The sequence below is a fragment of the Hesperophylax consimilis genome, chromosome 8 (assembly GCF_061612785.1).
Source record: "Hesperophylax consimilis isolate HC1 chromosome 8, BYU_Hcon_1.0, whole genome shotgun sequence".
In the NCBI taxonomy this organism is placed as follows: Eukaryota; Metazoa; Arthropoda; class Insecta; order Trichoptera; family Limnephilidae; genus Hesperophylax; species Hesperophylax consimilis.
The window spans coordinates 6,475,795-6,500,061 of NC_142843.1; the positions used below are offsets into that span (position 1 = coordinate 6,475,795).

Sequence of the window (24,267 nt, forward strand, 5' to 3'; positions counted from 1 at the left end):
TGGTAACAGGACTCCATTGCGGACTGCTAGCATTGATTCTTTGGACACTTTTGATAGCGCCAACCATTAACATTAACGGCATAATATTTTTCACCTATATTAATAATACCCACCCGTTTTCCTTGAGAATTATGTGCACAAAACAGTAAAATCCCGCACGGAGAAAAATGATCATGTTAAAAAAGTGACAGTATGCCAACTTCCTGATAAAATATTAGCCATTCAGAATAAATCAAGAAGCCGTGTTCTTTTCCTAATGTATATGTGTATGTCATGACGGAATATGACAATATCAGAATGTCAATTTCAATATCAGTATTTGTATTAATACGTGTTGCGCCGTCCTCATAAAACATTTGCTTCTGACTGATACTTTGTTAGGAACTTTTTAAATTTATTCGTTATAGACCTACAGTCCTATTTTTAACAGGAAAATTTCATTAAATTCTAATAAATTAACAGTATTTCAAATCAGTTATTCAAGAAAGTTTTTTCCGTGCGTTATCATGTATTTTAATTTGTTCACTCTTATCAATATTGGTGACCACTCAACTTCCTAAGTCTCTAAACTGGCATATTGCCGAAAGCCTGAACTGTCCCAATACTTCTCAAATGGCTCATATATTTGGTGCGACAATATCTTCATTTAAATAGAAAGCTTTTATTTGCAAATATTTTTTTTAGAATTAGAAAACTTTTGCAATTTTTTATTGTTATCAAGTTTAATTAACAAGACTCCAATTTAATTTTTGGTTTTTCTTTTATAAATTCATGATATTATTATAAAATTTAAAAAAAAACACAGTTTATTTATAAACAAGTTCTGTTGTGTAATTATTATTACGCGTTACGGCTGTTTCGCCGTCTGAGGGCATTATCAAACTGTGGTGAAGCATAATAAATTATTATAAGCAATAATTAGTCGCCTGTAATATTAATACAAATTGAAAATATCTCCCGAGTAAAAGCCGCCGACGGGAATTGAACCCGCGCCTTCTTATGTCCGGTCAGACGCTCGGGACCACTGAGCCACGTCGGCTTACAAAATATATATTTGTATTATTTTACATATGAATACTCGAAAAATAAACAGATTTAATTTTAAGTACCTTAGCCATTATTGATATCGAGTAAATATCGTAAAATATTAATGGATATTTTAAAGTTTTCCCCAATTATTGTTTTGTTTAAATTTGAATAAAGGTCGTTATAGTAAGGTGTTTTAAAATTAAAAATTTGGGCGACTGGAAGGGAATCAAGCTTTATTTTAAATTATTATTATTTTTATGTTCTAATAATAATAATTGAAATCGACTTGAACATATCGAGGAGTGGCGAGCAAATCATATTTGTTTGTTCATTTATCAAACTAGCTTTGGGATTATTAGAATTTTCATTAATTTCCAGCTTCTCTAAAAGGTTGGGCTTACCGGTCTAATAAATGTCACTGTCATAATAAATTTTATATAACGTTTATATTGAGATATTTTGTAAAGCTATTCGTGTCTTGCAGGAGGAGAGACGCCGCACGGGACGGTATGTCGCCATCATGGTGGGAATCTCGCTGTTGTGCCTGGCAATCTACCACGCGTGGGTGCGCAAGATACCGGTGCTGGCTAGCCTGCTGGTGCCTGCGCTTATCATGATGCTATACATCGCCTGGGTTCTGTACACGGCAGCCAGGGACAAAAAGAAGGTAAACAAATCATTGGCACTAAACTGGTATCTCGTGAATATACCTACTTCTATCTTAGTGTGAAATTTTTTCATTTTTCTTTTGTTTAAATCAGGGGTGGGAAACATTCTCGTTGTCGGGGGCCATTGGATGTTTGTAGTATCACCCGCGGGCCGCACAAACATTTTGGTGGAGGGAGAGGGTGCGTCGGAATTTTCGATGTATATTATCTGCAACTGAATACAGACATGAATCCGCAACTGGAATTTTAACGCATCAAGACGAAACTGCTTTTAACTTAATATTGAATCTTTGTGCGAGTCCGAGCTATGATTAAAACACACCCAGCACATGCAAATGGTTTCCTCCGGTTTTTGCAGCACACAGTCTTCTTCTTGGATTTTATACCTGCACTTCGAACACAATAATGTTTTCCTTCAAAATGTGTCAGGTGAATCCACAAATGAAATTATATTCTTATATATTCTGAAGATAATACTGGTTTTAACTCAATAATCTTGAAGCCCCGTGGGCCTATGACATCCCCAAATGGAGTAAAAGTACACACGGAAAAGGAATTCAAAATTATGTAGGCATGTGGCTTGGATGAAAGGAGTGGAATATATATTTTTTTTTTAAAAAGAAAGACAAACATTCCCGGGTTACGAATAACCTGACAATATTTGAAAATCTCCTACTACCACCACAGAAAGCTGAAAATGTTGCTTGAGTTGTGATGGAGGACTTAGCCAGCCGAGGAATTGAACACACTACGCCTGAGTGGGACCCAAGCGCGATGTCCACTCGGCCACCGACCGGTCAAATTATTACATTCACAAATAAATGGAAAAATCGCCGCAGGCGAACATTTTTCTAGGCGCAAACAAAAAATACAACAATATTTAGAAGAAAATTCTATAGCATTTTCTTTAGCGGAAATATTTTGGTATTGCTTGAAACGGAAAACTTTAAAACATATTAGATCAATCGGATAGTAGCCGAATCTGAAACAAAGTGAAAGAAAACTGTTCTCAAATTCGAAAAGTAATTTTGAATACTCTTTTGTTTGTGATCAGTAGGCCACACCGAAAATGCTCCCGGGCCGCTCCAAAAATCCTCGCGGACCGCAGGTTCCCCACCTCTGTTTTAAAATTTGATAATCTCAATCTCTCAAAAATTGATCTGTATCGAAATCACTAATGATTTTAAAAGCTTAATAACTGTGTTCATATAAAAATAAAATAATAAATAAATTTAATTAAAAATTATCAAAACAAAAGTCGGAAGTCTACAATCTGAGAGTAGTAATAATTTTAAGTTGTTGTAATTTATAATTTCTATAGACCTTTACAGAACTTGAAAATTATCTTTGAAAATTTATGAAATGTTAAAATTCAGTGAAACAACCGCCATAATTTTCAAAATTGAACCGATGAAGTATACATCACATCAGGTAGCTACCAATTTTTTTTATTCATTATTAAAATTCTTTATTTAAAATGTGTATTTTTCTTTTGTTTGTGTTCTACAATCCAAATCTTTTAAATATTGATCTAAATAATAATTTTAGCCGCATAAATCCTACAATATTATATCATCCCAAGGTTTTATAAATTGTAGAAATATTGTCAAACGGAACGAATTGTAATTCCGCATGCGCCTACTTAGATACATAGAGGCAACTACTGGAAGGTGCGCCGAAAACCGTGACTAAGACGTGACCATCAAAAGATCGTGCTAGTCCCATTCTACCCATCGTTCAAAAGAATTCCGCCGTGATCGGTGAATGTCCCTCTAGTGCGCTTGATTTGTGATTTCAGTCTTACACTGTGCAAAGAATATATTATAGTTGCCAGTTCCCATTATCCCCCGGGGGGTGAAAATAGTGCGCGAAAGCTGATTCAAACGATGAAAGGAATTGTCTGAAAACCGGATGGATTATATTCAGCCAAATGAAAACCTCGTCTGTATTTTAAGTTCATTTAATGTTCTCTCGGTATTATTTCGTTCATTAAATTTGATTGCCTAATTTACTCCAGCGTACATTCAAGGTTTAAAGAAAAGTGACTTAAAAAAAATAAGTTGTATTAAAATATTTAAATTGGTGGTATTTCTGTGCTTAATTTTGATATAGTTTTATTTTATGCTAATAATTTGATTATGTATAGATTTTGCCGTTTTTTTTTCAATACCATACGTATACAGATTTTACTGCCAAAAAGTAATTGATATCTTTATTTATTTTATTTTCTAATGGACCATGTCCAATTACACATTACATATTACACGAAGTTAATACAAATAGAAAAGTTACAATACGGGATAATTAATTTGGTTTGTTTGATGTATTGTTATTTTTTTTATTAGTATTTAACTTTTTTAAATTCAATGTAATAATAATACAGGTTTTGTAAAAAAAGGTTGCCCAGCAAAGCTGCTGGTTCTACTTTCACATGTGGTCTTAATTAGTAAAAACAATAAGCATAATTATTTAAATTATAAAAATAAAATATTATTTGTACTGTGTAAACACCAGCAGAATCAGGGGATCGATTCACTAATCCAGGCCGCTCGCAATTGCGTCAAAAGTACATATATTGGTCGACGTTCTTATTCTTAGTCTCGTCGAAGGTACAAATAATATTTTTTTTGCTTACATACGCAAACGTCAAAAATAATTTCACTCGAATAACGAATTGGTCGAACCACTCGTTTTTAGAGTCGAATGACTTTGTCGAGAATTGAGGCCTGGTGGTCTCCGGTGTAAACAGTTATGGACTAAAGTTTTAAACTGTGTAATTAATAAAAATATTTTTATTTGATTTTATTTTATATTCTGTATGATGGATTTTTCATTTACTATCCACCTTTTACATTTTTATTCCTAGGTTTCTTCTTTTCCTCAAATGCAAAGTTCTTTTTTAGTTTATTAAAAGTTACTGGTACACAATATTCCAGCGTTCGGCCCCCATACTTAAAATAAAAAAGTTAAAAACTTATATGTCGTCGCCTTAGTTGGATAAGGTTCCAACATATATTTTTTTCAAAAAATGACCTTAAATGCAAAACCATTTTTTTGTTCATTTCTATAACCAAAATAAATTCAGAGCCATCTGTGTTGTATTTCCATAGATACTTGTACGACGAAGTGGTAATATTAAGTTTTTAAAGCTTATTTATTTTACAAGGTTCTAAAAATTGCAAAGACGATTTTTTATAATCTATTTAACTTTCTGATTTTGAGGTTCTGTCTCGTATAAAGTATTTTAGTTAAACAAATATGTTGTTAAAATATTAAACGAAAACTTTAAATTAGAATACGAACGTAAAATAGTTGAGGCACATTATTAATCAGGACATGTCGGAGATGGCGATATCGAAAGATAAAGGAGAAGCCTAAGCATAGTGTCTAATATGACCGCAGATTTTGCAAATGCAGCAATACTGTTCAACGCATTCTGTACTGGCCTGTATACGTCTGAGACTTGGTGTCACTACCAAAATTGCTCGATGGAACGACTCCGAATCCAATATAATGACGCCTGTAGAATCATATTTGGATAAAGAAGATAATGTTCACGAAATTAGAACTAAATGGATTTGTCTGGTGAGACACCGGGTCACTGGAGCCAGGAGGCGGCTAATGGCCTCAGCCAACATGGTGATGACCGCAGCCCACCCCTGAGTGAGCGCTGGGTCCAAGCTCACTCAAGACCACGCCCTAAATTTTTTTGTGTATTACAGATTGATGCAATCCTATTACAATACACATGAAATAACAAAAATATACAAAATATAACAAAAATATACAAAATATAACAAAAATATGCAAAGCTTTAAATGAAAATTCTTGCCGAAAATGACTTTTGAAATCTTCAAGGCCAATGTTGAAAATGTCAAGAGACCTAGAGGTATCAATTAGCAGCACCATACCTCTTGTCATGCTATGCTGGGCCATGCCATTACGTCCGTTCTCCCGTGTGGAAGTCGTGGCGTCGACCCTGTAGTTGTCGTTAATTGATAATTTATTTTTCTTTGTATTTTCACATATATATTGTAAACTAAATAAGTACATCTTTATGGGACGTGTGGGATTGCACTAACCTCCCCATATCCTGGAATAAAAAAAATATTATTACTAAATTAGAATGTGGCCTTACCTTCATAATGGCATCAGGGAAATAATGTTAGAACCTTATGCAATGAATTATTATTCCCTAGTTGGTTGCATATGCTTCTATCTGCACTTTCAGATATGTTCTCAAGTGGTAATTATACGTCCTATTTAAATATTTTCCTTAAAATATGTTCAACTAAAATAATTTACACAAGATTCAACCCCATAATCACAAATTGGTAAATACATCATGAGAAATCGTCTTTCAAACTTTGATACATTATGATAAGGAATACCCTGAATTAGGTAAATTGAAGTTAGAACCCTGTGACACAACCAAAGTGACGAACGTGTCATCGTCTTGAAATGCTTATTTAAATTTTGACGGTACAAATCTCATTACCGAAGTTTAGATGTGCTCGTAGGAAATAAGTAAAAGCTTTAAGTTTAATTTGATATGGAATTTCGAGAAACTTAATTTCGTATTATTTATAATGTTTAATGGAGAAACTTGACACACGGACCTACCGTGAATTATTGGTTTTATTATTTTGTACCCTAATGAAGACCTTATGGATATAATTTCCTCGTAGTTTGGCATGGGAACTGCGCAGATTTACGTTCTTTGTGGTGCCTTAAAGAACCACCTGTGGTTTTCCATAGGTACGCTTAGTTAGGAAGTTGCCGATATCTAACCTGTAAGATCAAAATGGATTTTGGAATTAGAAAAAAAGGTTTATCGTGATTTATTTTTGGGGTATTACGCTGTTTTGCGCTTCCCCTTTCTTTAGTCAACGTTACAGACAGCGTTACAGCTTCCATCATCGGGGCGGATGTATTGATTTTGGTAAAGTGTGTGTTTATGTATGCAGAAGCGCTACCGGGTGATATTTCCGTATAATTAGTGAAAGTTAATACGGTTTTCAGCGTTTAGTTTTGGTGTAGCCGTCAAATACCGGAGCCGTCAAATAAATAACTACTAAGCTTGGCCCCGTAGTCTCTGTTGATCTTAGTGAGATTCTTGAGGATTTGAATTTCCACAAGGATTTGAATTTCCACAAGGATCTCACCAAGTCGGTGTCAATTAAGTGCTCGGCAATTGCAGATTTGTCAGCATGGCCGAGTTTGCACCCTCGAAAGTGATCACAAATAATAGTACCTACTAGTTTCGTGCGCCCCGCTGAGAAGAACAGCGAAAAAAACAATGCGTAAAACAAAATTTCCTGAAAAAATTAGTCATTCAGAATAAATCAAGAATACGTGATATTTTCCTAATAAATATGACGGAATGCGACAATATCAGTATGATAATATCAATTTATATGAACACTTGTTCCAACGTCCTCATAAAACTTTCGCTTTTGACCGATACTTTTTTAGAAACTCTGTCAGTTCATACGTTAAGGGCCTGCATTCCTGTTTTTAACAAAAAATCGAAAAATAAGATAAGAAAACGAAAAATCTGACCAAAATTTTTAAATATTTAATAATTTATTATATATTTATTTAATTTTCATATTTTAATAGTATTTTATATCAGTAAGTTTTCTTCATTTTTTATAATTTTATTAGCATATATTTTTCAATCGAGGATATTTCAAATTATTAATTTTTCAACTCGGCTTCTGAATATTAAAAAAAATAATGTATGCTTTTTAAAGGCTTGAGCACAAAAAGCGTTCAAGAAAAGTTTGTTATGTCAGCAGAAAAATAAAATGCGGAGTCTTGAATCAAATGACTAGTAACATTTTAGTAATGATTTTGTCAACAAAACCCTGAACTTTAGGCACAAGAAAGTAGACATAAAGCAATCTAATAATGTTTTCTCGATTTCTCAGTGAAAAGATGTGTACATTTTTCATAAATTTCAAGATTTTTCACACAACAATGGAACGAAAGCCCACGAATAACCTTTACGTTACCCGCAGCCAGTGTTTACCTTTCAATTTCATTCAGAATATGAAATATAAATATTTACATTCGATTTTTGAAAAATTAAAACAAAAATGACAGCTTTAGTTCGGCAAAGAAGTTCAACAGATATTGTTGATGTTTCTGGTTTTCTTTAAATATGACTAAAGCTCTTCTAAGAAAGTGTTTGATGAATTTACTTGTGCGGCGGCCAGTGATGATGTTCATTAATTAGTTTAGTCTGGCACTTAGTTCTGTTTATTGTTTATTTAAGTTTTGAAAGAGCGGGCTCAAGTAAATCATGGATAGTTAATCGACGCGCGAACATTGATTTTGTATTCAAAAAGGAGTATTGCTAATTTATTAATGGGACGTGTGGGATTGCACGAACATCACCACATCCTGGAATAAAAATAATAATAATGATAATTATTAAGAATCTCTTTAATTTATTTGTATTGAATTGAGGGCCCTTAGCGAATGAATTGATAGGTTTCCTGATAAACTTTTAATAAAATTAAATTAAATATATAAATTTTAAATTAAATATCCCTGTCGAAGATTTAAAATACATTTTCTTATTAAATACTCTAAAAATACATACATTAGAAGATAGACGTAAAATAAACGATTTAACGTTCTTATTCAAAATACTTAACTCTAAATTCGACTGTTGTGAACTCCTGCAACTTATAAACATACATACACCCACAGTAACAACACGACAAAATACAATATTCTACAGCAGCACACATAATCGTAACTACATTGCCCACTCTCCGATACAACGACTTCACACCATGGGAAATCATTACTTGGGTGATGTTGACATATTCAATACCAACTTGGCAAGTTTTGTGGATCATTTAAAACATTTATTTCAACAATACTCCTAAACACATCATGTAAACCTACAAATAGCTGTAATTTTCTGTTTTTGTTTCTTGTGTTTGTATGACTTGTTGCATAGCTTTTATCAAAGGTAATTTTATTTTTATTTTTTTATGTTTCAAAGTATCTGTCAAATTAAAATTACACTACCAACCATGTAAAAGCCCTCTGGGCGTTAAATAAATAATAATAAAAAAAATACCGATGTATTATCACGATTTCCAAAAACTTGTTTAGGTAAATTTTTACCTACGGTTTTAGCGGAATAATTATTTAACAGATGCTGGCCTTAACTTTCTTCAATTTTACACATCAATTTCAATTTCTCAATTAATTTCTAAATTTTTGTCGATCAAATTGCGTTATTTCGGAATTTAATAATTAAAATTAATACAGGAATAGTATATTTGCGACACGTTCAAGTATAAAAAATACTCTCACTATCGCCTTGGTGTAAGACCACCATTCAGAATTGAAACGTTGCTTGAAATAGCTTTAGATATGTTTGGTGACCAGATATAGATCTAGAACGTCAGGTACTCCCACACAATCTTATTGCCCATCTCCTTTCCATTCCCACTACCATAGCCTCACAGCATACCCCAATTGAGGATGGCATGGTCTCACTGGCTGAGACGGTTAGGAGCAAATGGGACTCTTGTGCAATATTCACACAAAAAAATAAATAAGTAACCAAGTATAAAAAATTCTGCTGGTTAGGTTCGTTATTCGTCTGATGCAACCTTTTCTATATGACAAATAATATTAAATTATTTATTCTGGAATGCTGGTAGGTTAGTTCAATTCCACACAACACATGAAGTACACATATACTATTTTAACTTAATTCTTTTTCTGGAATGCTGGGAGGTTAGTGCAATCCCACACATCACATATAGTACACATATGCTATATTAATATAATTCTTTATTCTGGAATGCTGGCAGGTTAGTGCAATCTCACACATCACATAAAGTACACATATATTATACTATATTATCTCAATTCTTTATTATGGAATGCTGTGAGGTTAGTGAAATCCCACACATCACATAAAGTACACATATACTATATAAACTTAATTCTTTATTCTGGAATGCAGGGAGGTAAGTGCAATCCCACACATCACATAAAGTACACATATACTATATTATCTCAATTCTTTCAAGAAAGGCGTAGAAAATTCAACATTTGTATGAATCACGATACAATATTGTATTTGCATGCATTTCTTGAAAGAACTGAGTTTTTATGAATTATTAAGATACGTGCTTTAAAGTATAACTTTCAATACATGTTTTTGCTAACATAATTAAATTAGCGGTATCTACGAACGCGTAGAAGATAATGTATGCTCCGTTTACCCTTAAACAAAGCTATTAAGTAAAGTTATAGTAAGATATATCTAATAACTACTATTAAACAATCTTATCCTTTCTTTTTATTTTTTATGACAGATAATCACTTTCTTAACTTTTCTAAGAAGTTGCTTTGTTGCTGACTTTAAATAAAGTTATGTCCAATTCAATTGAATAATAATATTTTTTCTGTTCTTTTCTTATCGCAGATTATGTCTTTTTGCATTTTTATTTTACCTGTTCTTATGACTTCTATTGTTTTTTTGGTTTGATTTTAATGTATTATATATTAATGGATGTTATATTATTTCACAAAATAATTATTATATTATACAGGGTGTTGAGGGATTATTTCGAGTAAGAAATGCAAATGAAATTTTGGTCTCCAGTCACTATTTTGATGTTTTTTTCAAAATGTTGAAATTTTTTTTCAAAAACAGTTGAATAAAATTTCTTCCAATGTGGTCACTGGTAACTCAGCGGAGTCACCGCCTAACCCCCCACGTTGACCCTAGCTGTCCAATTCCTACTTATTTAATGATATTTCAATTTTATTTTCTGAAAAAAAAACATCAAAAATGTCACCCGGAGACCGAAATTTCATTTATATTTTTTGCTCCAAATAATGTCAGGATTCACAGGTTAAAGTATGTTAAGTGCGTTCCTTAACACCCCGTGTAACTTCATAGCCGTCCAGAATGTGTGAAGAATGTGTAAAATACATGTAATATAAGTGTCTTACATAAATTGATAGATAAATATTAACTTTGTTAAAAACAAATCTCATTTATTAGAACTGAGAGGTTGGCGGAAATGACCACACGTTTTGAGTAAAACAGTTTACATTCCAAAGTTCCGACGAATCACGTTCACAGCCGGAAATTATTCTTGAAGGGCAAGAGGAATCATTGGAACGCTTTTCCTCGAGTTACAATTTCGGGGATAGCAACTACCTACAACCAGTCCTACTAGAGACCGGTCAAATACATCCCCTTATTATATTAAACGTATTTGCATTCATTCATCGCCCTGGTGTAAAACCACCATTCAGAATTAAAACGTTCATTGAAATGGCTTTAGCCGGGTTTGTTAACCAGATCTGAATAGGCAGGTACTCCCCCGCCCTAGAACCTTCAGCCCTACAACAACCCGAATTGGGGATGCCATAGTCTCACTGGTTCCAGATTGGAAGCAGTTGGGATTCAGGATTTAATTTCTCGGCTGGCAAAGTCCTCCATCATAACACAAGCAACATTTTACGCTTACTGTGGTGGTAGTAGGACATTTTCAAATATTGTCAGGTTATTCGTAACCCGGGAATATTTTTCTTCCTTAAAAAAATACAAAGACAGTTAAAATATCAAAAGTACACGCGCCATTACACATGACAACATGATACCTAAGATACATTTAAACATCAATTAAAAAAATAGGAAGGGCTTGTTAAAAAAATATATTCCCTCTGAAATTACATGAAAAATAGTTAAATGGCATGATTCTGTAATGTATTTAATTATTATAAATACTCGTATGTTGGGGTAATTTAAAAAAAAATCATTGCCAGAAAGATTCTGAAACAAAAATTAATAACCATTTAAAATATTTAAATTTTTACCTTATAGCTCGGATTATTTATAGGGGTATATCTTATATTATATAAAATTATTTTTATATTGAAACATATTTTTTGGTAAATGATGTAAAATTATGTACTTTTTTTTATAAAAAAACATTTTTTTTTGGATAAATAATTTTCGTTTCCTGGAATTACATGTAAACCTGTGTATTTTTTAGGATTATTTGTTGTGAGCACGATGATATTGGGGAAGAATATGGGATGAGGGTAGAAGAGGGTTGGTAAATACCTAGCTATTGAGATCTGGTCACTAAAAACGTTTATTGCCATTTCAAGCAACATTACTGAATGGTGGTTTTCTATAATATTTTAGAGCATGTACATAAATCCCAAAACCACTGAAAAAGATATTTTTTATTGTTTTCTGTTTACGATAAATTCTTGAAGAATAGAGACAAAATACAGAACGATTATAAAAAGTTTTCTTCGTTTGTCTCTCCAACGCAACAAAACATAATATAAGTCTCGGGAAAAAATCAAATACTCCCCCACGGGACTTTTATAATGGTCTCATTTATTGTTATAAAAGAAACAAAATTGGCTTTAAATTGCTTTGCTTTATAAAGTCCGCGATTAATATCGGGTATAAAATTGTACCACAACTTAATTCCCGTTCCTTTCCTCCTCCCAAGATGTAAGCTCTAAAATTGAATCCTTGGACGATACGCCTGAATACAGTTCGAATAAATTCAACTTTTTTCTTTCAAACTTATTTTGCGCAACAAATAAATTAACCTTTTTTACGTGGATACATTTCTTAAACTTGTAACAAAATATGACAGTTTGTTTCTTGTAGTGATTTTTCACAAAAACGGCGCTTTACATAATATCCGATAATATTATTTGTTTCAAAGGTCTGAGCCTCCACAAATGTGTATTTTTTTTACTTCACTTACCCTTTTTAATGAAAATATTCAACATGTTAAATGTTTATGATTTTTAATCACAAACAACATTAAAGATCGTCCGAAAGTTAGGACAAGTCATTTTGTGTGTTTCTTAGAGATTTACGGTCTTACTAATAAAAAATCAAGTTTAATTGAATACATTTATTATTATTTGTTTTATTTTTCGTCAGTCATTCCATTACTTATATCCCTTTGTAAATATGGTTTCTTCATTTATCGGAAAAAGCGAGGTTATTTCGGATTTTATTATTTTTTTAATTGAATTTTACCGCGTGAATTTAATAAAACTTTCATGAAAGTGATGTTGTTTAATAATATAAATGTGTAGGTAAAATGTGTAAAATAGTAAAGTAAAAAAACGTTTAACTTGTGACAAAATGTGTCCAAAATGTCTGATTTTTTTGTTATTCTCTGGGAATTATTGGATTAATTTTTAATCTATTTTATACGTATGAACGAGATAAAAGGTAAACTGACTGTAACAAAGTGGGAAAGCAAAATCCTGAATTTTTAATTCTCTGAAATTTTACGATGTTTTGATTAAAAATGTTTGTGATAAACTTTTTTTTCCATGTTTTGAAATTAAATTATTGCAATTTTTAAACAATTGAATGCTGTTGAAATGAGATCCCTGTTGGGTATGTGTGGTAAAACCATGTACGATCGTGTGGGAAATATGGAGATCCGCAATGAGTGCAAGTCTGATGTAAGCGTAGTGAGTAAGATTAAGAAAGGGACGCTTAGATGGTTTGGGCATGTAGAGCGAATGAGCGACGAGAGGAGTGTAAGGAGGATATATGGTGCAAATGCGAATGGTAGCAGAAGTTGGGGACGCCCGAGGAAGACATGGCATCAATTGAATCAGATACTCGAGTCGGGCCATGTCAAGAGTCAGAATGTATGAAAGTGAATGAGGCAAGGAGTGTGTGCCAAGACCAAGTTGTTTGGTGGTCCGTCCTCTCTGCCTACCCCTGCGGAGAATCGGCGTGATGGTTAGTTAGTTAGTTTATATTTAAAATTAAAAAATCTGATGGGCAATTTTATCTCGCTTCTAAAATGGTATTTGTTTTTACAGCATATTTAAAATGAAAAAATATATTCCGAAATTCGGCGAGAAATTATCATTATTTCTAGTTTATACAGCAGATAAACAACCCTACTTGACTGGATACGCCATGTATATATCTTATGTATCTTTCCATGAACTAGTTTATTTTTTATTTTTCAATTAGTAACGTTTTCACAATCACACTCGTTTATTAATTGAACAAAATTTTCATCACGTTTTTAGTGAAGCTTTTAGACGCGTATAACATCGCATTAAGACTGAGAATAACAGGGAGTCTCGCACAGTGAAATCGATAAATTTACAATATCGGATGAATAGGCTTAACTACCGATGATTTTATACTAATTTTCCGAGCACGGTCGCGCTGTTGATAGTCAGACCGATATTGATAACGCAATAAATAAGAAGTAGACATACGCTTGCAAAACTGGAGGTTATCAATCTATAAATTGACATTCCGAAATATAAAACGTCATACAGTTACTTAAAAATATTAATAAATAGTCAATATTAAATTGAAATACAAATTTAAATATGCGTAGGTAGTCCGCATTAACTTTTTGACCCTGAAAAGGGAGTTCATTAATTAATGGTGTCTTTATCCAAAAATGTGAACAGATTTGGTTTCTGCAAGCCCGAATTAATGTAGCGTCATTGTCGCGAACGGATTAAACTCGCGGCGTATACGAATTCTTTCAATTCTAAGAGCTTCAATTAGTTCAACTCCGTTCGTTAAAAAGCCAATAATTTTGCGTATCGATCGAAATTGTTAAAAAAGATGTGTATTGTCAGTTAACAGAAGCCTATCTGATACTATGGAGGCCGCGCTAAAATTTGTCTATTGTCGGTTGGAATATTTCTAATCAATCCTTGACCGTGGTTGCAAATACCACTTACGGACCATAGATATCGTATTGACATAGGGATTTATCGATATTCCGTGCTAGACCTCCAGAAGCATAGATTTTTTTAGAAAAGGTATTTACGATTGTGAATGTGAATGAAGCAGGGAGTGTGCCTCAGGACCGAGAATTTCGTACCTACCCTTACACTGACCTTTGCTTGAATTACTAGCTGTACCCCGTCACGCATTGCTGTAGCACAGTCTGTCTGTGCAGATAGAGAAACAAATTCTTTTACGTCCAACAGATGGCGCTGTTTTTGTTTTAAAAAAGCACGTTTTTATCTGCCACAAAAAAGTATGATTTACCTGTCACAGGTAACATATATATAGCATAAAAACACACGTATACTCGAACGTAACGTTGTGTCAAAATTTCAAAGCAATCGGTGGGGAACTTTTGGAGATTTAAGATTTTGAACATACGAACATTTACATATTTATTTATATGGATAGCTTTACCCAAAAGCAACAATTTTTTTTAATAAAACTAATAAATTAATACTATCTAAGAGTGGTATTAGAATAAGCTTAAGGGAACCATATTAATTATTTATTTCCTCCATAACGAAGGTCATCTATCATGGGCCAAAGACGAAATGAATGTATCATGTTTATCAGAGAAAAATAATTTTGTATTACCGTTTTTAAGAAAGAATCGAATTGAAAGAATCGATTGATTTTTGTGATTTGATTTGGCAATTTAAGATTCAACACATTCCACAGCAAAGAGCTAAATGTTGTTTACACTTATTTTTTAGTAAGACTTGGGAGTTTGGAACTCCGCCACGTTTGATGACCGTCAAATCGGCCTTTTTATTTTTATTTATTTGGAAAACAAACAGTTCTATATACACATTTTATATAAAATTACTTATTTATTGGGTTGCATACACCAGTGAAGATTGCGCTTAAATACACAGGTATGGTGCTGACTAATGAAATCTCTGTCTCTTGACATTTTCAGCCTTGAAGGTTTCAAGAGTCATTTCAGGGTATCTAGCACGATGGATCGATAAAGGATTTATCAATGTCGATAACTTGTAATAGTCTCCGTTAGCGTACAGACAACAATTAATATCGAATAAATGAAGAACACTTAGTCGTTGTGAACTGTTGTATGTTCTTTGGAAATCTGCAGTCATGTTCGGGAACGATGACAAGTTGACGACATTATCGATAAATCCTTTATGGATCGACCCAGACAATGGGTCTAAAATATATTATGGTTATATATTTAAAGTTATGAAAATTGTCACGTGTAATATGGATTACATAAATATGAAATACGCATTTCTAAAAACAAAAAAAATTATGGTAGCCATGTTTGATAGTACCTTTTTATTCCGCCAGAGCACACTTATGCACTCTTGACGCAGTTCCTCTCAAATCGAAATAATCAACATTATTTCAAATAATAAATTTAATAATTTTCACAGAAATACTCAAAATACATGTTTTTTAGCATATAAAGTTAGAATGGCCGTATATGAAGTAGTTACTGCAAGTAAGTTTGATATTGTCTGTAATTATGAATGTTTCACGTTTCACCTTAAGGGTGGTCATTATTAATCGGGTCCTGTCCCGTGTCTACCCTTTATCAGAGGCGCTTGGAGCTCTGTAGGTACTTGAAAAACGATGAAATTCTAAGTGGAAATTCAAAAAGGGCCACCTCGGTCTGACGGTCCTCCATTACCTACTTCATATTGCTTTAATTACGACGGGTTTGGCATTTAGCTAAACGCTGAAGTATTTTAAACCAGTTACTGTCAACTGTCAACCTTCTACTTGGTATCTGCTAACCTATCTCTTTAAAAAGTGGATAATATTAATTATATTGTTTGTTCTATATTGTACCAATGACGTAGAGTCTTGGAAATCGATAATTTTTCTCAAAAAAACATACAAAACCTCCTTAATCTATCTAATATACAAGGTTTTCCAATAAGAGGTGTTATTTTGATATTCAATCGTAAAAGATCAATGGTTTCGTTGCTTGTGTGGCACGTAGCGCCGTCTTGTTGAAAGTGAACGTTGTCCAAATCAACACCATCCAATTCCGGCCATAAAAAATCATTAATCATCTCTCGATAGCGCAATCCATTCACCGTAACTGTTACTCCAGCCTCATTTTCGAAAAAATAAGGTCCAATGGCTCCGCCGGACCATAAACCGCACAAAACAGTCACACGTTGAAGATAGAGAGGCTTTTCAACAATAAATCTTGGGTTTTCCGAGCCCCAGATGCGACAATTTTGCTTGTTGACGAAGCCACCGAGGTGGTTATGGACCTCATCACTTAAGATGATTTGCATTTGATTCACTCAAGTGAATTTTAATAATTTCAATGCGTTGTTGAAGCGAAAAATGACAGCTTCAAAACTAACATCTACCGAAATAGCGGGCTATTCAAAACCTCTTATTGGAAAACCCTATACATATATTAATTTATTGATACTATTAATTTAACTATTTTAAGAGCTTAGTTTGAGAATCTTCTATTTGTTCAAAGGGCCATCTGGTCTGTTATTAAACAAAGTTTGCCACTAGCGACAACTCTAGAGTGTTGAAGGTACCATCTATGAGCCCAATTAACATTGAAGATCCCACAACTAAAGCTTAAAGCACACACATATAAAATTGTAATAATATCTACAATCAGAGATATTATACCATGCAAAAAGACAATCGTTTAAATTATATACTTAAATTAAAATTATTATTTTTAATTTGGTTAAGGTTAATCGCCGAATTACATTCAGGTTACTAAATACGGGATGTTTCACAAAATTAAAAACATCATTCTATTTAACTATCTTAATATAACTTTTAAATGATTTGTTTGCACAATAATGTGTTCAAGACTTCCCAACGTACAGCAATACCATATTAAATCAATTACAATTATGGATGTAAAAACACAGGGTATGCAAACACGGAGGAAAAATATCGAGTGCAAGGAACATTCCTTAACTAACCCGCAGCCAAGTGGGGTAGTACCTAGATAGTACCCAAAATTAGTATCTGATAATATTATTACTCCAGCGTCTGGACGGTGTAGGCCCTGTGATTGGTCAAATTCAAATTTTGTTTAAATAAGACTTTAAAGATTAAGACACAATTTCATACTGAAATAGAATCGCCACATGTAATACGATATTTCTTAAAAAATATCGTTTCTGCTCATACAATTTTTGGATAATATCGAAGAAAATATGTCTTAGAAAGTTCATAATCCATTGGATTAATTACATTACAGTGAAAATTATCCACAATTACGTGATTACGTTTGACGTTTGACGAAAAAAGCATGCGTTAATTCAATATGGCCGATACCCGATACGGATCGTGGCTATAGGTGGCCGACAGAGCGCCCCTCTGGCGGTGAAACGAATCAAATGACTGGCGCGTATATTTAAATATGCAAAATTACTTGAACATCAAGCGTTTAATAATAAGATTTCTTCTGGAAGTTTAGTTCAACTTTGCAATGGCATTTTTCATTATTATTTATAATTTTTTTTTGCTTATTAATTACATCTGATTTTATATTGACATGTTTTCTAATTTCTAAAATTTCTAAATTATTTATTTGCGATGCTTTAATCCTGAGTGAAGTATTTTAAGACCTGAATTTTTATCGAAAGTGTGATTCAAAAGATGATTTGCAAACTCATATTCACTATTTCCATTTAGAACCCTGAGATGTTTTTTAGTTCTGACTTCAAAGTTTCTATTGGTTCTACCTTTGTAAAATAAATTACAATCCAGCCCAATTGAGTTTATAAACTCCTGATTTTTTTGTTTGATTTTCGCAATCTTTATTATTAAGAATATATTTATTCATTCTGTTATTAGTGTAAAACGCCGGTTGAATAGTACCAGGAATGTTTATATATATAATTTTAGAAGTGTCGTTATCCACAAACAGAATTCTACGCCATTGTTTATTTATATCTTAAGAACTAGGGTAAAAATACCGTTTGAAGATAATATGTTTAATTATTTTATTTAGTATTTCAACTATCAATTTATTAGAATAACCGTTATTAAATGTTATTTGTCTTATGAATATATTGTTTTATGGTTATATGCAAAAAAAAATTTCAGGTCTTAAAATACTTCACACAGGATATAAAGCATCACAAATAAATAATTTCGAAATTTTAGAAATAAGAGAACATGTTTATAAAAGTAGATGTAATTAACAAGAATTTTTTTTTATAAACTCTCTTTTAAATATTTTCCCACTTAACTGGTCTCTCATATTGTAATTCCTAATTCTTATAAACCCAGCCTACTCTTACCCCTCCCCCTCCTTCCACTTCTTTTTTCCAATTGTAATCTATATTTAATTTTTGACTTCGGTGTATACTTCGTTCATGAAACATGTATTGGTTGTATATAATAAAGTGAAGTTAAAAAAGTTATTTGTTTTTTAATAAAATAAAGTTTAATCGGATAACATTATTTTATCTATTTCCATTGTATATCAATGCATACGTACATAATAAAATGTACACATTATATTTATTTATTAATTGGAAAATTTGCATGGCGCCGCTTTTGTGAGATATCACCTCAGGGGCGCTATATTGTAATAATCTACCTTTATATATAGATTTTTACTCTCCTGATGAAGGTGTATATATAATCTAACTTTAAACTTTATTAGATACAGTAACAGTTTTAGGTAAAGAATTACCACCAGTTGGAGTAAAATTCACACCTTTTAATTAAACCGACTGCTAATCACATTGCACAATTACCCTCCTTTTATCCATAAACACGGGTACAATTAATCAATATGTAATAATGTATTATTTCAGTCAACTTTGTTGTAACTATCTTAAATTGTTGTGACAAACTATACGATATTGATTCAACTTATAGACATTGACGGTTGTAACACATATTTAAGCACTGCAAGTCTCCTATGAGCAAATTATATTAGGTACCATAACAGTTAATATCAGTTGTAGACATGTAGTCAATAATAGTGTTTCATTTGAAATAATCCATCACAAATACGTAAAATTTCATTTATTCAAACAACTGTCATTCTTATTATGCCTAAATTGAGCATGTTATTATTCATTAACTCCTTCCTGTTCCGTGTTTTAACAATATATACTCACCCTCTCTCTGTGAATGACCTAATATCTATCTATTAAATGTATTGTTAGTATCACTTAAACTGGGCGCAGCCCAACCAAGTGCCGCCCGCAGGGCCTAGCAGCAAAAACCCGCGGAGCGGGTTTTTAACTGCTAGTCATTCTTATATTAGCTTAAATACTTGACATATCATTTTAGTATTTTACGTATACCTGCGCAAATACATAAGTTACCATTAATAATACATGCATAGGGTCGTCGTAAGAACCACTTGGTTACAGACGTTTTGTTTGGCATCTTGGCCTGTCAAGAGTTAAAAAAATATGAGCGTAGACATTCATTGGGTATGAGGTTATAATGCGCTAAACTAATCAACATGTAAAATATTTATAATAATAATATGTCTAAGATAATCTCTCTTTTTAAAGACTTGAATTTCTTGCCAGTGTGCTGAAAAGCGTCGATGTGGGTTCTTTCGGAGCCCAGTTAAAGATATTTTTTATTAGTACGAACTAGAATATAAACTTTTAGAGTCTTTATAGAAAATATAAAAAAAACACTATTTAACGTTATGAAGTCATTTTTTAAAGTAAGGCTGTAGGTGTTTATTTAATAAAAATGTTGCCACAAAGCAACTTAACTGTGTTTGAAGAAATACAACTTGTTTTTGTACTTGCCTTCCAGGCATGTGTTGTAATTTATTTTCCAGAACATTTTAATATAAACACGGGTTGAAATTATATTATTCCAACAATTGAATCGTTTTAGACTCATTTTAAATCATGTAGTTCTGAAGACGGAAATGAATGATTATTTTGTTGTTGTTAGTTATACCTACCAGAGCTTAAAATTTTAGGGTGTATGAGTAAGTGTATTGAATTCGTTAATAAAACATTTTTAATGGTGCATATACACTTACGAGCCAAACCACGAATCATGGGAAAGGAACGAACCAACCGCAAATGGCGGTCTAAACGTAATGCACAAGAGCCCAACTGTCGGAAGCCAGTGGGGCTATGGCAAACCCATTTGGGGTAAGTTGAGAGGCTGAAGTGAGAGGTGAGGGGAATGAGGTGGAGGAGAGGAGGGTTAGGAATTATACCAATATTGAATATTGCTAATTTATTAAGAATCTCTTCAAATTATTCGTAATCTGGTTAAAAACGGGATTGTGGGCCCTTAACGAATCAATTGATAGTGTTTCTAATAAACATTTAGTAAAATACGAATGTATTATCATGATGTCAGAACACGTGTTCATAAAAATCCTTATATTTCCACATTTCATCATTTTTTTTTAAAGAAAGACAAACATTCCTGGGTTACGAATAACCTGACAATATTTGAAAATCTCCTACTGCCATCACAGTAAGCTGAAAATGTTGCTTGTTATGTGATGGAGGACTTTGCCATGCGAGGAATTGAACACACTACGCCTGGGTGGGACCCAAACGCGATGTCAACTCAGCCACCGACCGGTTATTGTATTATATTATCAATTTAAATGCAGGAACATGAACACGTGTTCCGATATATTGGGAATTTACTAAAAGTATACCAGGAAACGGCCTGAAATCCTATTTTTTAAAGAATTTATAAAATACATGGTTTTTGAATAGACAATTACAGGGCATTTATAAATTGAATCTGCCTGCTCAACTGCCTGTTTCATGATTACCAATAATTTGAAGAGATTTTAAATATTTTAGCAATATTCATTTTATCTGTGTATTTAGCTATTTAGATCAAGTCAATAATTATGGCTGAAGCCATTTCAGTATAACGGTGATCACAATCGAAACGCTGACCATACAATGTTTTAATTTCATAATTACAAATAATGATTTCTTTTTTTTGCAGGCGATAGCATACGAACTAGAGCTGGCCAGATTCACAGAGGCGCAACGTGCTGAAGCCAAAAGCAGAAGATGCCAGGAAGTGCTGGTGGAGCCTCCGCCGAACCCATCTCTACCTGGTCTTGCTCCACTGAGACTGACCTCGTCGCCCCCTTCGGTCAAGCACCCACGCCCCCGCCCCCAGTCCCCTCCACAACACCCCCCGCCCTCCGAGGTCCACAAGAAAAACAAAACCAAAACCAAATCCACCCCCAAGAATCCCAACAGCCCCCGGGGTTTTAGAAGAGCCTACTCCATAGCTTGAATTCCACGATGAACTTTTTTCTGGATGAATTGGCAGTTTATAGAAAGCGTGAGAGAAAACATACTTGTACGTGTTTATAATAATATAACATGTCACTGAGAGATAAACCGACAGATATTTGAAAACTACTCCAGAGTACAGATGGGCTAATGAAAGTGATTATCCCCCATACTCATAAACGCGGTATAAAAATTACGCGGCGCGTAAGGTCAGTACAATGTAAAACTTAGCTTATTACCATGTCGTTTGTTTAGTTAAAACGGCCTTAAACCAGGCTCAAGGCCGGCTTTACCACACCAACGTTGATACTTATTAAAAAAATATATTTGTGTAAATATTACGCGGCGCATAAGGTCAGAATATTGAAAAACTTCACTTTTTACATGGCGTTTGTTTGGTTAAAACGATTTTAAACCAGGCTCGAGGCCGGCTTTACCTCACCAACGTTGAACGGGTGTGTCAGAATCTAATTAGTAAGACGGTACGTAGTAAGAACAACTTTAAAAATTTAAAATTTTTTGTCGATTTTCCCGGGTACGATAAAATTTAACTCAATTTAGGCAGACAATCACGCCCAGATCATAATTCTATTGGTTACCTCTTCAGTGATTTTTGTATTTGTGATAAATCTAGGGAACTCAATTTTATTAAATAAAAATATAATATTTATTTTTCGGAATAACTTTATTGAGTAAAACTCAAATTGTAATATTTAAATATTGAAGACAATATTAGTGATTTCTAAACGAAAATCTGAATTTTTCTGTTTCAGATTTTCGTTTAGAAATCACTAATATTGTCTACAATATTTAAAAGTATAATACTTTGTTTAAAAACCACGAATTATTGTAAATTTTATTTAGACCGACCGATTTCGATTCGTAGAAGCATCTTCAGGGTTAAATTTTTTTGTATTTTATTTTTATTTAATAATATATGTCAAACCACAAAGTGACTGCTTTTTACCAAAGTAGAATTGAATTTTATTTAGGTTTATTTGGATGATTTTGTAAACATAAAAATATTTAAGGTTAATTTAATAATAAAAAAATGAAAAGAAAATGAAATAAACGTAATTTATATGTATTGTAATTTATCTTAATTTGGGCAGACAATAACGTCCACAACACTGAAATATTGTACATCTCTTCAGTGATTATTGTATTTGTGATAAATTAAGCGAATGAAATCTTATTTAAGTGTATTTGGATCTAAAATATATAAGTCAACAATCTGTAAAATATATAAGTTAACATTTAATAAAAAATGAGATAAAACGAAAATGAAATAAACGTAATGTATATGTATTATATGTTTTTGCACTTTTTAAAACTCAATAAAAATAAATCTACAAGATGCATTAAAAACAATGTTTGTTTTAATAAAAGTAGACAAACAGGAAATTCGATGCACCACATCTTTAACACTCGGAATCTGACCGCTAACAATATTACTATTTGTTTTTCGGAATGACTTTATTGAATAAAACCTCAAATTGTAATATTTAAATATTGAAGACAATATTAGTGATTTCTAAACGAAAATCTGAAACAGAAAAATCAGAAAAGGAAACGGTCACATCTACCAGTAGAGCACTGTCACGGAAAGACAAGGGTCCTGGGTTCGAGTCCCAGATGTGACCGTTTCCTTTTCTGATTTTTTCTGTTTCAGATTTTCGTTTAGAAATCACTAATATTGTCTTCAATATTTAAACAATATTACTCCTTATGTATCTGACGACAAGGTTTAAATTCCCGTTTAACACCATCCACTTGTATTAATTTATTTTACTTTACTTTGGGGAGTTTAGGCACAAATATTTAAATGTATTACGATCATTTTCTAAATAACTTAATTTGCCTCATCACACAATAAAACAATAATCAAAAAGGGGTTTGTTTATAAGTAGAAGATTTTGAATAGGTCTGACATTTTATATTTTTATGGGTTTAATTCTTGATTATTTTAAAGACCAGGATGTGTTCTGTCAGTAGTATTTATTTAAAGCATCTCTAAGACAATGTCACTATCCGCATCTGTCCTTTTGTGCGCTCAGTTCTTTTAAATAATGAAACGGAGTTTGATAGGGTTTATCTCTATCTCTATCATTTAGAGTTATTTTTACGGAAGGTTTATACAGGGTGTATCAGCACTAACCCGACAAACTTTAACCAGCTATTCCTTAGCACATTTGGAGTAAAAAATGTTATGGGCACTTTGCTGTCCGGTAGCATTTTTTTTTCAATTAAAAACAAAAAAAAAATTAAATTTCCACACTACATCACTGTCATTGGCATTGCGTTTCGTGTTCAACAGCTGTTATAAGCAAGTATGTCAAAAAGCGTCTTCGCTCTTTCGCACACACTAAATAATAATAGTTAAAAATGAGACGAATGGTGCCGTGCCATTTCGTTGTGATTGTAAAAGTTCGCCAATATAGGTACACACGTGCATTATTCAACCGAATTCGAATAAAATATTTGCCAGATGGGTTTTTAAACTTTGATAAAGGATAAAACAGTGGTG

General features: G+C 32.7%; 1 protein-coding gene across 1 annotated transcript in view; it reads left to right on the plus strand.

Moving 5' to 3' along the window:
* Positions 1-21,741, plus strand: part of LOC149421490 (uncharacterized) — a 44,532-nt gene extending 22,791 nt beyond the window's left edge. The window contains exons 2-3 of the mRNA XM_089634712.1: positions 1,514-1,696; positions 21,442-21,741. Coding sequence (XP_089490838.1) covers positions 1,514-1,696; positions 21,442-21,741 — 483 coding nt within the window. The remainder of the gene's footprint in view (positions 1-1,513; positions 1,697-21,441) is intronic.
* Positions 21,742-24,267: the final 2,526 nt, after the last annotated feature.